Here is a 15,000-nt window from a genome sequence, read left to right on the forward strand (position 1 = left end):
CTATAACTACTGTAACCTGGTTGAGTTTGTGTGTATTTTTTATGTGAGAGGGGAAAACTGGCTGAGGATAGCAAGAAATATGAAAAAAAGGCAATCTCAGTCGCCAGTTCCCTTATAGATCAAAAGGTTAGCCAAAAGACACGGATTAATGTCTTGAAGTTTTCCTCTTAAATGAAGTCAAGTTATTGGAAGTTCTGCGTGTGTGTGTGTGTGTGTGTGTGTGTGTGTGTGTGTGTGTGTGTGTGTGTGTGTGTGTGTGTGTGTGTGTGTGTGTGTGTGTCACTATCTACTTATCTATCTATACTTTATCTATATATACAGTGCCTGTTCATATGTCCGTGTGTTTGTATGTCTTTGTATTCATTTCTATTTTATCTAGATTCACCTTTCATTTTTCCTTTACTGTCTTATATTTATCTATTTTTTTCTAGTTAAGACTTTATTATTAACGTACGTATATAATATTTCGTTGCACACACACACACACACACACACACACACACACACACACACACACACACACACACACACACACACACACACACACACAAGCGTACTGTTCAGGGTACCCGCATCCTCCTCCCTCTCTCCTTCCCGTTCTTGTCAGGGAAAGGCCACAGGGATAAGGGAAGGACCAAGAGGGTAGGGGGTAGGGGTGGGATAGGAGGACGCAGGGGGCAGTGGGGCAGGAAGGCGTAGGAAGAGGGGAGGTGCTTATAAGGTCAAGGGTGTGGAGGGAGAGAAGGTTGTGGTGAAGGAAGGGGAGGCTTAGGACAATACTGAAATTTGGGTAATGCACACTCTCTCTCTCTCTCTCTCTCTCTCTCTCTCTCTCTCTCTCTCTCTCTCTCTCTCTCTCTCTCTCTCTCTCTCTCTCTCGTGTTTCATGTGCCTTTTTTCTTTTTTTTATTTTCCTTTTCTTCTCAGGATTTCATCACTAGAGGCGGCTCAATCTTATCGGCATGTCTCTCTCTCTCTCTCTCTCTCTCTCTCTCTCTCTCTCTCTCTCTCTCTCTCTCTCTCTCTCTTGTGTCAGCTGAAGCCAACCCGCACATTCTGTATTATGGTGCCTCCTTCCTCCTCCTCCTCCTCCTCCTCCTCCTGCTGCTGCTGTCAGTTTATTCATTCTAATTCAACTTATATTCAGTGTTGCCTCACCCTCCTTCCCACCCTTGCCTCATCTTCCTTCCTTCTCCTTCTCCTCCTCCTCCTCGTCCTCCTCCTCCTCCTTCTTCCTTCCTTCCATCTCTCTCCTCCTCCTCCTCTTCCTCCTTCTTCCTTCCTTCCATCTCTCTCCTCCTCCTCCTCCTCCTCTTCCTTCCTTCCTTCCATCTCTCTCCTCTCCTCTCCTCTTCTCTTCATTCAGTTTCGGGAAGTTCTTCTCAATACTTCTTTATTTCGTTTCCTTGTTTTAGTATCTATTTTTCATCATCATCGTTTTCTTCCTTTCTTTCCTTCTATCTATCTATCTATCTATCTGTCTGTCTATCTGTTTATTTATCTTTCTTTTTCCTTTCATTTTCCGTAGTTGTGAGCAGTCTTAGGAGTTTTATTATTGTATTTAATTATGTTTCTCATGAAGTTTTGTCGTGTCGAGAAGAGTTGAGGGGTGATAGAAAACGGGGAGTGACTATGTTCTGTTAGAGAGAATGGAGACTTTTGAACATTGACTAAACTATTTCTTTGGAAGCCATTTTATTGTTTTTTTTTTTTTTAATGGTTTTCTAGGAAGTTATTTTTGTATTTTGTCGTCACTGTTATCATCATCATCATCATCATCATCACCATCATCATTTTCTTACGGCATCCTTTCTGTTTATCTAGTTCTTTATCATTCTCTCTCTCTCTCTCTCTCTCTCTCTCTCTCTCTCTCTCTCTCTCTCTCTCTCTCTCTCTCTCTCTCTCGTCACCAGATACTGTCTCTTAACAAGATAAAAACGGCTCAAGTCTTTAACGAGGCGAGGGTGAGAAGAGAGAGAGAGAGAGAGAGAGAGAGAGAGAGAGAGAGAGAGAGAGAGAGAGAGAGAGGAAGGTAAGTTGAGAAAGCTATACGTTAATTAATGCGGAAGTGAAGTAATGAGTGCCAGACAGGAGTGAGTGAGGGAGTGCCAGGGGCGAGTGACACTTTCCTCACCTCCCCAGGGCGGCCCGTAGGCACTGGCGGCTTGTTAGTGGCTCTGTGGTGGCGGTGGGTGGGGAGTAGCTGTTTTATCTCTATGGGGAGTACTTCTATGGGGATATTTCTATGGGGGCTGGTAGTTTTAAAGGGGTATTTTTATGGGGGTTTCTATAGGGGTATTTCTATGGGTTGTACTTTTATGGGGGTATTTCTATGGGGGGTACTTCTATGAGAGAGAGAGAGAGAGAGAGAGAGAGAGAGAGAGAGAGAGAGAGAGAGAGAGAGAGAGATGCAGGAAATGGTCGCCAGGGGCATGTCAGGGAACCTTTATCATAACACACCCTCCTCACGCCCCAAGCAATCCTCATCACGCTCGATCCCCACCAGAGAGAGAGAGAGAGGGGGAGGAGGTTTCCAAACACTTATCCTATTCTTTGGGCTAACTCTCGGACCTGCTCGGGAACTGGCATCTAAGTAGGCCCTTTTTTTGTTCAATCGTTTTGTGTTGGTCTAGGACAGACTTCCTCCCTTTACACCGAAAAGGCACACTCTCGCCTACCTTTCTACCCGTAGGCATCAATAATAGAAATAAATAAAAAAAAAATTCCATGTAATTGTCCCACATTGCGAACTGACGTGTGTTCTCTCTTCTCGCCTCCTGCAGCAGGCCCTGAAGGCGCGCCAGAGGGATAATTCTGAGAGCAGATCCTCCAGCCCCCGCGACTCCGGCCTTGTGGTGTCGTCAGCCGCGCCCTCAGATACAGAAGGCGGTGATGCGCGGTCCCCTACCCACGGCTCCTTCAAGAATTCCCTGGCATTCTTCCAAAGGGCGGCGCATCTTGTCGCCGCCAACACGAGGAATGCAGCGCAAGGTGCGTGTGTGTGGCTGAGTGTGTGTGTGTGTGTGTGTGTGTGTGTGTGTGTGTGTGTGTGTGTGCTTGCGTGTGTCCATATTTGGCATCATATATTTACTCATTTATTCTTTTTAAAACATCAAAATTTCTTTTCTCTTATTCCTAATTGTTTATATTTACACTTTATTTATCCTCTTCTTTCTTCTTCATTCCTTTCCTTCCTTCCTCCAGGTTACCGGCAGAAGGACTCCCGGCGAAGGTCCTCCCGTGGCAGCAGCACCTACAGCAGCAGCGGCAGCGAGGTGTGGAGCGTCAACTCAGAAGACCTGACGGCGGGGGACTTGGCGGCGTCTGGAGGGGTGAGGGGAGACTTGGATGGGGACCTGCTGGGGTACGTGGACGACCAGGGCACCTACGAGCAGGTTCTCTTCATCAACGGACGACCACAGTACCAGGATGACTTCGGGTAAGGGTCTGCTCCCCCTCCCCTGTCTCCTCTTTCTTCTCTCCCCTCTCTCTCTTCACTCCCCCATCCCTCCTTACACACACTCGCACGTCCTTTGCCTCACTTTATGGGTTCGAGGCTTCGTTTTGTGGCTTAGAAACAACAAATACTTCCACTATTGTTGTCCACTGCTGCCCTCTCACGTATCATGAACTTCCAATAAAGTACTGTGCCGCCTTCCTCCTCCTCCTCCTCCTCCTCCTCCTCCTCCTCCTCCTCCTCCTCCTCCTCCATGTCTCACTGATCCGTTAATGGTAATGACAAATATTGCTTAAGGCTATACGTAATCTAAACCGGAACTCTGTGTGTGTGTGTGTGTGTGTGTGTGTGTGTGTGTTTCACTGTTTGATCTGCTGCAGTCTCTGACGAGACAGCCAGATGTTACTCTACGGAACGAGCTCAGAGCTCATTATTTCCGATCTTCGGGTAGGCCTGAGACCAGGCACACACCACACACCGGAACAACAAGGTCACAACTCCTCGATTTACATCCCGTACCTACTCACTGCTAGGTGAACAGGGGCTACACGTGAAAGGAGACACACCCAAATATCTCCACCCGGCCGGGGAATCGAACCCCGGTCCTCTGGCAATGAAGCCAGCGCTCTAACCACTGAGCTACCGGGCGTGTGTGTGTGTGTGTGTGTGTGTAGATTAGTTCTTTTACCTTGGTCATGTATGTCTGTGTTCTTAATTACCTATGCTAACCGGTTTATCTACAATCATTCTCTCTCTCTCTCTCTCTCTCTCTCTCTCTCTCTCTCTCTCTCTCTCTCTCTCTCTCTCTCTCTCTCTCTCTCTCTCTCTCTCTCTCTCTCTCTCTCTCTCTCTCTCTCTCTCTCTCTCTCTCTCTCTCTCTCTCTCTCTCTCTCTCTCTCTCTCTCTCTCTCTCTCTCTCTCTGTCAGTCACGTCGTCAACAAGGAAAGAAAATAAGTAAACAACAAAAAGTGGGAAAAACATCAGAGTACCGCTCACAGAATCAAGAATGTCTCCTCCTCCTCCACTCCTCCTCCTCCACTATCTCCATGCCTCTCCACATCCCTCCTCTTTCTTCCCCTCCCTCCGTTTCTGTAGGTTTACCTCCACATTTATCTTTTCTTCTAATTGTGTTCTCTCCCTCCTACACTCCTCCTCCGCCTACCCCTTCATCTCTCACTCCATCTCTTCCTTCATTCCTGTGTGTTTACCTCCACTTGCACCTCAGTAACCTGTAGCGCCTCTTCTCAATCCCTCCACCTCCCGCCCCTCCCTCGCTACCCTCCATTCCGCTGCATCTTCCCCCAGCTCCCAGCCCCTCCCACCCCATTCCCTTACCTTCCTGTCTCCCCGTTCCAGCTCGGGGGGCGAGGAGAGCATCGCCAGCTGGTCAGCACCGCAGTTTCACGCCAAACTCCGAGGTGGCAACTCAACGGAGGTGGCGGACGGTCGCCGCCAACTCACCTCAGTCGTTCACACTTCCTCGGCCGTGGCTGGCGCGCCGCCCCCCGCCCTCCAGCCCGACCCTGAATGCCTCACCCCCTTGAGGACGTCGTACACGTCTGCTGGAGATCTCGAGCACCTGGTGACGCTGCCCCGCAGGAAGCCTTACCTTAACTTTAAGAGTGTGTCGTGCACGGCGGACCTGCCCGGTGTCGGTGGGGGTTTGTCCGCAGACTTCGATAATGGAAGTCTGAGTGACTTTAAGGAGCGTCTTGGAGTGACTAGAGGCAGCGACTCCACCACGATAACACGAGCACAGAGTTTTAAGGAAGGACTTAACTATTACTCGAGTGACTACGGGAACAGCAGCAGCACGTACAGCTTGTCCAGGACGCAAAGCTTCCACGATGGTCTAGCGAGCAGTGGCGACATTCCTGACGGCGACGGTGGCGGCGGAGGTAGTGGTCGGGCCAGGCTGCAGCGAGCGCCCTCCGTGGATGAGATTCTCGAGTCGGTCAAGTACTTGCGGGCCAAGAAGACCATGGTGAAGTCCACGCCAGACCTGGCTAGCGCCCCTGAGCCCGTCTATCATTCGGCGTCCCTCCCGCGGCACCGCAGCACCAGCAAGGGCAAGGGCTCCTCGCGGGGGTCCACCGGCTCCCTGCTGGGTGTGCGCTACAACAGCCGCGCCAGCGACTCCTCCCTGTACGAGAAGGTCCCTGAGCCTGATTACGAGCAGATCCACGACGATGTGGACCACGCCAACATTGCACACTATGAAAACTTCTGCCGCGGCAACAACCATTACGAGAACGTGCACCTCAAGGGCGAGGCAATCTACGACAGCCCGCGCCCCACCGATGTCCACCTCTTGCACCAGTATGACCGGAGCCACGCCGATCTCCAGTACGAGAATGTCAAGTACGACGTTCCCGTGTACGAGAACCTGGACGGCAAGGAGCCCACCTACATGAACCTGAATGGCAAGGTCAGCAATGTGTATGCCAACCTGGACGGCAGAAGGTCGGCCACCCTGAGGCCTTCCTCCTCCGCCTCGTCCAAATCAAGGTCAAAGGTGACGATAAGCGGGAACTCCACACTGCAGGGCACGACCTATGACGTGCCGCGAGCCGCCACACATATCTATGATTCGCCCCAGCGGCAGGTCCGCTCGGTGGGAGCGTCCACGCAGGCCAACGAGTATGACACCCCGAGGAACAACCGCTCCGTGCTGCCGCAGTCCACGCAGATCGTGCTCAAGGCCAAAAACGACCAGAAGCAGAAGATCGACGACATCTTTGCTGACTGTGATAAGGACTCCCTGGACGGCGACAAGGAGCGAGACAGGGCGCCCCCAGACATTCCTTCACCCGGTGAGTACTGAATCCCTTACCTGTACTGTACATGATACTGAGATCCGCTACCCATCATCCCCCACAGGGGCAAGCCTCGGGTCAGTGCGCGCCCTTCGCGCCTCCACAATCTTAGGCCAACACCGTCACACTAACCCTCCCGCCTCACCTTTCTCTCAATAGGCCACTGGACACAGTCTCTTTGCTGCCCTTGTGTGTCTGTGTCTGTGTTGGTGTTTTGGTCAGTGAAGTATTTCCAAAGAGCAACAGTCCACACAGGTGACAAGTGCTCATAAATCCCCCGTTTTCTTTGTTTTGTCCGTCAGTCAGTGGAGGCCGTGCGTGTCGTAATAGACAAAAATATTTCGCAATTTTGTTTTTTGTGGTCTTGCGGTTGGGAGAGAGAGAGAGAGAGAGAGAGAGAGAGAGAGAGAGAGAGAGAGAAACTTTATCATTATCTTTCATCTAATTAACATTATTTCATCATCTCTAGTGAATCCATGTAACTCGCCACCTTGGAATCACTGGCATTTATTTAAGCAGCGTAAGAAGTCTGTCATTTTTTTTCCAATCAAAAACTTAACATTATGAAAGTAACACTAATTTGTATACCTCAGTTAGAACCGGCGGGGTGAGTCGCGCCCTTGAGACACCAAGTTATTATGGGCGAGAGTGGGAGGGGAAGGGAAGCCGGCACGAGAAACACGATATGGAGAAACAGAACACTTTACCTTTACTCTAATAAAGACCAGGTGAGGGAGTGAGTCAGGACAGTTCCCGCTTGGTTTCCTTGATCACACTTTCACCTGGCGGGTTCAGTTTTTTTTTTATCTCTGTTATTGTGTTGGTCTGTTTAAATACCCGGCACGTGTTCCAGGGGTTCTGCCGGCTGGTTAGTGGAGGTGCGCTGGGACAGGTGTGGAAATCCAGGTGTGTGTGTGTGTATGTGTGTGTGTGTGTGTGTGTGTGTGCTGAGTATACAGACTTGATTCCTCTTCCTGCAGGTGTGTGTGTGTGTGTGTGTGTGTGTGTGTTCCTCAATGATGTGAGACTAAGGGTGTTAATTTTCTTCGTCAGTTGTCCACTTAATTCCAATCCCGTTAAAATGAGAGGGCTCTTGTGTCGCGTGTGCAAGTACAGTACACTTACACACACACACACACACACACACACACACACACACACACACACACACACACACACACACACACACACACATACCAAATTCACAGAAGTGGTGAAGTGGCCCTCTCTTTTCCACTTTCTGATCCCGGAAGCTCCTCCTCCTCCTCCTCCTCCTCCTCCTCCTCCTCCTCCTCCTCCTCCTCCTCTGGACCAGGAAGGATTTTAGTCCACCATAAAGTAATAATATGTTTACTTCGACTAACTGCGCAACTGAAACTGTCGGCTTCCTCTCCCTTCTCTTTCTCTCCCTTCCCTCCTCTCTCTTTCCTTCCTTCTCTTCCTTTCGTCTCTTCCCTCCCTTCCCTTCCTTCTCCTTCCCTTTCCTTCCTTCCTTTTCCTTCCCTTCCTTTTCTTTCCCTTCCATTTCCTTTCCCTTCTCTTTCCTTCCCTTCCCTCCCCTTCCATTCCTCCTTATCTCATCCAGAAATCTTAGTAAATCAGTTTTAATCTTGCTTTTTTATTCAAAGATGTTTTTAATTTAGGAAAAAATAAAGTTCAGATAGATGAATACAATGCCAAGTTTTCTTTAAATGCCAAGATTTAAAGAAAGAAGGAGTTCATATTTTTAGGAAGAAAGTTTAACTGTTCAAAGGAAAGTGGAACCCGAATGAAAAAACGGGACAAAAATTAGATACTCAGCAAGGAAGTGAATGTTGGATTATCTGAAAAATGAAGACGAAGATACGATTTGCTAAAGATATTCACGATGGACAGGAAATTGAAGATGTGTGTGTGTGTGTGTGTGTGTGTGTGTGTGTGTGTGTGTGTGTGTGTGTGTGTGTGTGTGTGTGTCTGTGCGTGTGCAATGAAGCAAATAAAAAAAAGCTTCCATGAACTGATTCAATATTGACTCCTCGACCTCTTCCTCCTGCCCTTCAGTACGTCTTCCTCCTCCTCCTCCTCCTCCTCCTCCTCCTCCTTTTTCCCTGTTGCTCCCCTTCCTTCTTTCTATTCGTCTTCTTGTTCTTGTTCTTGCTCTTATTCTTATTCTTAATCATCTTCATTTCTCTCTCCTCCTATCTCTTCTTTTACCTAACTTCTTGTCTTCACTTCCTTTCCTTCCTATTTTGTTACTTTTAAGCTTCCACCTTTTCGCTTTTTACTTCCTGACTTTCCCCCAAATAAGCAAACAGAGCGAGTCATTTAATCCGATTCTTTTCCAGTTACTCAGGCGAGGAAAAGAAATAATCCGCTGGGGAAGAAAATCTGTGCAAATCACGGGAAAAATGTGCTTAGAATAACGTGACGGTCAGTAACCTGTGTGTGTGTGTGTGTGTGTGTGTGTGTGTGTGTGTGTGTGTGTGTGTGTGTGTGTGTGCATCAAGGTACACACACATATGCAGTCGTGCCACACCTGTGTTGCTGTGTTGACTGACCCAACACTCACTGACTCGCTGCTGGAGGGAAGTAGGGAGGTTAGGAGGGAGGGTAGGAGGGAGGGAAGGAGGCACGTGTCCAGGTTATCAGCCTCAGAAGACTACGTGAAGCATACCTGACACTGACACACACACACACACACACACACACACACACACACACAATAGAATTACACGACAAAGGTAACACTGAAGACAAAAAATCGTGGTTCTGTCCAAAATATCTCTTCAAACTCCTGCAGCCAATCCTTTAGGCCTTCCTTCCTTCCTTCGCCAGCCCATCTCTCTCCTATTCACGCCTTCACCAGTCCTTCATTACTCCATCTTCGTCAGTCACTCCTTCAGCTGTACCCTCCTCTCCTTCATTCATCTCTTTCCTCACTCACTCTTTCACTTCCTTATAAGTCCCTCCTTCAGCCACTCCTTCAGGCCTCCAGTGCTAGTATTCCTTCATTAGAGTCTTGCTTGGCTCAGAAGACTCTCAGTAATATGGATAACTCGTGTGTGTGTGTGTGTGTGTGTGTGTGTGTGTGTGTGTGTGTGTGTGTATGTCGAAAGCGTTGTTAGCTATTCATAAAGTTCACAGGCTGTTTGTTCCGCGTCGTAAGCGTCCAGGTTCTCTCGGCCCGGCAGGTGGTGTGTGTGTGTGTGTGTGTGTGTGTGTGTGTGTGTGTGTGTGTGTGTGTGTGTGTGTGTGTGTGTGTCCAGATACACGCCCCTTCACATTGTGTCACATTGTTAACTCACACACACACACACACACACACACACACACACACACACACACACACACACACACACACACACACACACACACACACACACACACACACACACACACACACACACACAAGCCTCTTAATGTGTAGCCCCTGTTCCCGTAGGTACGGGATGTAAATCGAAGAGTTGTGACCTTGTTGTCCCGGTATGTGTTGTGTACCTGGTCTCAGGCCTATCCGAAGATCGGAAATAATGAGCTCTGGGCTCGTTCCGTAGGGTAACGTCTGGCTGTCTCGTCAAAGACTGCAGCAGATCAAACAGTGAAACACACACACAAGTCTCTTAATGTGTAGCCCCTGTTCACTTAGCAGTAAATAGGTACGGGATGAAACTCGAGTTGTGGCCTCGCTTTCCCGGTGTGTGTTGTGTGTGATGTGGTCTCAGTCCTACCCGAAGATCGGTCTATGAGCTCTGAGCTCGCTCCGTAATAGGGAAGACTGGCTGGGTGACCAGCAGGCGACCGAGGTGAATTACACACACACACACACACACACACACACACACACGAGAGAGAGAGAGAGAGAGAGAGAGAGAGAGAGAGAGAGAGAGAGAGAGAGAGAGAGAGAGAGGCTCACCACACTCCCACGCCGTAAAGTAACAAGTGGTCGGAACTAAAACTTACTTCTCCACTACATCTGTGCACATTTGGGATCCTCCTCCTCCTCCTCCTCCTCTTCCTCCTCCTCCTTCTCCTGCTCCGCCTTCATCTCCCATCTTCATCTGTGCATTGTCATTCATTACTTCTTCCTTTCTTCTTTCTTACACATTATCCATTTCCTCCTCCTCCTCCTCCTCTTCCTCCTCCTCTTCCTCCTCCTCCTCCTCCTCCTCTTCCTCCTCCTCCTCTTCCTCCTCCTCTTCCTCCTCCTCCTCTTCAGTGGGGCAAAGGGAGGAAGTAGGTGGTAAGGGAGAGGAGGGGCGTTTGATGGGCGTGGCGAAGTTGAATTATGTGTAGAGATGATAAATGTGTATGTGTAAATGATGTGTACATATGACTGGATGACTTATGCATGTGTGTGTGTGTGTGTGTGTGTGTGTGTGTGTGTGTGTGTGTGTGTGTGTGGATGGGTAGTCGGTGTCTTCATGGTCCTACGCATCATCATCGTCATCATCACCACCACCACCACCACCACCACCATTATTACCACCACCACCTTCTCTACCACCACCACCACCACCACCACCATCACCACCGCCTACTAACCACCAAACTGCTTTCTCTTGTACTATACAGTTGTGATACTACTTGGCACACGACCTTCCGTTACAACCCTACGGCAGACACACACACACACACACACACACACACACACACACACACACACACACACACACACACACACACACACACACACACACACACACACACCTGGATGCTGGGTGGACAGTTATAAGTATCCCAGTGTTATTACTTGAGGGAGCCATGGGTGATAGTAGGAGGAGGAGGAGGAGGAGGAGGATGACAGGTGTTGTAGAAGCTATATTACCAGAGAGAGAGAGAGAGAGTGTGTGTGTGTGTGTGTGTGTGTGTATCAATCCACCGCAACTTACACCATAGGAACGTATGGGAAGTGTCCGTTACTGCCACACACACACACACACACACACACACACACACACACACACACACACACACACACACACACACACACACACACACACACACACACACACACACATTGATGACAACAACGGTACACAGGTGTCTCTCATAATTACTTCCATGGTTACCTGAAAGAAAGACGTGCTCAGTGGGAGAACCCTCGAGGGAAGGAGGAAGATAGGAGGGAGGAACCAAAGCTAACAGTCTATTACTTCATAACGAGGTGGAGGAACAGGAGGGGGAGAAGGAGGAAGAAGATCAACAACAAGATCAAGAACAAAATGAACAAGTAGAGCAAAAACAAGAAAAAGAGAAGGTGATGAGTAACGAGAATGTGATAAGTAATAAGAATATAAGTAAATATAGTGAAGGATAAAGAATTGGTATAGAAAGCAATGTGATCTTTATAACTTCATTAGGAGGAGGAGGAGGAGGAGAAGAAAAAGGAGTTGATTAGTAAGACCATGATGAATAAATGTGAAGGGAATATAGGTTAAAATAAGCAACATCATCGTATGAAGAAGAATCAGAATACTATGAATATTATGAGACAATAAAATTAATCCTTTCACTATTGGGACACATTTTTACCTTGAGATTTGTGTACGATTAGACCATTTTATTGGCATTAGGAAGAGTCTATGGAGGTCGGAAGATTAATAGCCAGAGTCTTCACTATTTCAATCCCCCACATGAGTTTCTGAAGCTGTATAAAATCACCAAATAGTAACCAGAATGAATATGGAAACGCGTCATGGTACGGAAGGGATTAAGTACAACCGGAATAAGAAAGGGAATCGATAAAACAACCTTGGCTGACATTCCATTTTCCTTCTGTATTGTTTAGTGGGTACGATGGAGGTGTTAGTTTCATGTCACCCAGTCAGACTCGTCTCCTCAAGGTCAGAAGGGAATCCAACCCCATTATGTGATCGACAAGGAGAATTCGATCTCATGAGTCACCTTCCAGTCCATTGTTTTGTCCCATTAAGTTTTGTATTTTGAAACCTTTTTGGCTCCAGTTCAGTTGTTCTACTTCAATTTCAGTACAGTGTTTTGCCCCACTTACTTTTGTCTTCTTTATTTTTTTTTTCTTATCATCTTCGTAGTATATTAAATAGAGATAGATTTCATAGAGAGATAGGAAGATACTAGTGTCATTTTCTCTCGTTATTTCAAGGCTATTCACTCCACTCCCATTTGAGGTAGAATAGGTATGTAGGACGTGAAAAATAAAGGGAATATGATAAGAAAGGGGACAAAGGAGGCTGTTTCTGTCACTCACGCTGTTCTTTAATGTCTGTCTCTTCGTTACCGTTATGGTCATCATTTTTTCTCCCCCGACCATCTGCTGCCTCTCCTCATTCTTCATTATTTTCTTGTCCTGTGTTGTTTGTGTCCTTCCCGTTAACTTACCGAAGTGAAACCTCTCTCTCTCTCTCTCTCTCTCTCTCTCTCTCTCTCTCTCTCTCTCTCTCTCTCTCTCTCTCTCTCTCTCTCTCTCTTCCTCTCTCTCTCTCTCTCTCTCTCTCTCTCTCTCTCTCTCTCTCTCTCTCTCTCTCTCTCTCTCTCTCTCTCCTCCTCCTCCTCCTCCTCCTCCTCTTCCTTCTTGTTCATAATGTTGCTGTAATTGTTGTTGTTGTTGTTGTTGTTGTTGTTGTTGTTGTTGTTGTTTTTGTAATAATAGTAGTAATTATTATTTTTCGACGTCATTTTCCTTTACTCCTGCGCGCATCCTAGCACATTCTCTCTCTCTCTCTCTCTCTCTCTCTCTCTCTCTCTCTCTCTCTCTCTCTCTCTCTCTCTCTCTCTCTCTCTCTCTCTCTCACCTTGCACCAAGCAATATACACTCCGTCACAAAAAGACACTCTCATGGGAACCAACAAGCAAGAATCTACTCGGGAACTCCCTGCTTGTTCCTCCTTTGTGTTCCATTGCGCTGCTGCTTCCTCCCCAATCACCCCGTGTACCTAGAAACGTACAGAACAAGCGTCCTCCATTACGCCCAAGACAAAACCTTCACCTTCTTAGAGCGTGACGGTTTCCTATCGGCCACGGAGACGATTCCCACAAAAAGTAGCCATTACCGTACACGCCTCAAGCTGCTGGTCATTTTTCCTCCTTTTTTTATAATCTGTATCGAAGCGCGACTCCTTGGCCGTCCATCTCGGTGCTGTCACGATCCCTCGCCGCTTCCCCGCGTGTTACCTGGAACTGGTGGTGACTGAGGAGAAGCGTAAGGGGGAGGGAAAGTATGAGGCTGAGTGATTGGTTTGGTAGAGGGAATGACCAAGACGGAAGAGGGAGCGGGAGATGGTAAGGAGGTTGTGCTGTACATGGTGAGTCTGTCTTCTGTGTGTATCAATCATTTCACGCCTCTCCTGACTTTGCTTCACCCAGGTTTTTTTTTTTTTTTTTTCGCGTTCTTCCTTTCGTTTCTTCTTGTTTCTCTTCTCTTCTCTTCTCTCTTAACTCCGCTTCTACGGGTTTTTTTTCGTTTTTTCTCTCGTTCCTTTTTTGTTTTCTCTCCTCTCCTCTTTCTCTTAACTCTTTTACTATGCATTACTTGTACATAACATTTTCTATGGTATTTATCTCTCCTCTTTTCTCCTTTCTCCTCCCATCACATCTTATTCCATCCTTCGGTTCACCCTTTTAGATAACCATACAGGTAATCATGCACACACACACACACACACACACCAAGTAAGCATAGAGACACAAGGACCAGGTATCTTTAGTCACTGCCTCTCTACTAGTAATTCTACCCACCAGACCACCACAACCCTTCCCTCTGTGAGACGAGATATCACTGCCCACCACTCCAAACCAATACTCCGTGCCTGTCATTAAAGACCTATACCTCCCATTATTGATATCAAGTACTCCTAATGATTACTCACAAGGTAGTGATTCTTACCTACTCGTGTCTGTCGAAGTGCCACCGCCTCCCTTATACAGACTAGATAACTAATCGCTGGTCCAAATAGTAATTCCCACCTATTTATCTCAGTCCCGCTCGCTCCTTTTCATTAGCTGCCTTCGCCTCAGGTAGGGCAGTCCGCTCCCCTCCCTTACCTCACCTGGATCAGCCTCTGTATAGGGAAAAGGAGTTAATATATGCATACCTATACATACATAAGCACACACACACACACACACAACAGCTCTACCTTCCCTCTACACACACTGACACGTCCTCATAAACACATCAGATATTAGCATACAAATAAACATACCTTTCAACTTAAACCTACCTTTAAACTTCGTCTATTACATCATATTCTTCCTCCTCCTCCTCCTCCTCCTCCTCCTCCTCCTCCTCCTCCTCCTCCTCTTCCTCTTCATGCTCCTACCCCCTGAGGCGCCAGTGGACCGCTGCACAGGACCGGTCACCAGCCTTCAGGATAAACTTATCTGGGTCACTGAGGCCAGGTAACCCAAGCGACTCCTCCTCCACCACCACCACCACCATCATCACCACCACAACCACCACCACCACCACCACCCACGGCCACGGCAGCCTCCTCCAGCCTTCTCCAGCTCTCACCTACCCTCTCCCGCCCTTTGTCTTCTCTCTCTCTCTCTCTCTCTCTCTCTCTCTCTCTCTCTCTCTCTCTCTTTGCCCCCACAGCATTGGGTTACGAAGAAGAAACCTAAGGGATATGTTTTTTTTCAATCTTTTCCTAACGTTACCTCTCTCTCTCTCTCTCTCTCTCTCTCTCTCTCTCTCTCTCTCTCTCTCTCTCTCTCTCTCTCTCTCTCTCAAGTGTTAAAAAGCATTAGAAAACAGATTACCAAAGAAA

At 47.8% G+C, this 15,000-nt stretch overlaps 1 protein-coding gene across 4 annotated transcripts in view; it reads left to right on the forward strand.

Annotated features, from left to right (window-relative positions):
* LOC123508055 overlaps positions 1-15,000 on the forward strand; it is a 210,600-nt gene that overhangs the window by 123,360 nt on the left and 72,240 nt on the right. For all 4 annotated transcript variants that reach the window (XM_045261455.1, XM_045261454.1, XM_045261453.1 and 1 more), the window contains exons 4-6: positions 2,784-2,991; positions 3,205-3,439; positions 4,815-6,271. In XM_045261455.1, the coding sequence (XP_045117390.1) occupies positions 2,784-2,991; positions 3,205-3,439; positions 4,815-6,271 (1,900 nt within the window). The remainder of the gene's footprint in view (positions 1-2,783; positions 2,992-3,204; positions 3,440-4,814; positions 6,272-15,000) is intronic.

This window comes from Portunus trituberculatus, chromosome 24, assembly GCF_017591435.1.
Source record: "Portunus trituberculatus isolate SZX2019 chromosome 24, ASM1759143v1, whole genome shotgun sequence".
Classification (NCBI taxonomy): Eukaryota; Metazoa; Arthropoda; class Malacostraca; order Decapoda; family Portunidae; genus Portunus; species Portunus trituberculatus.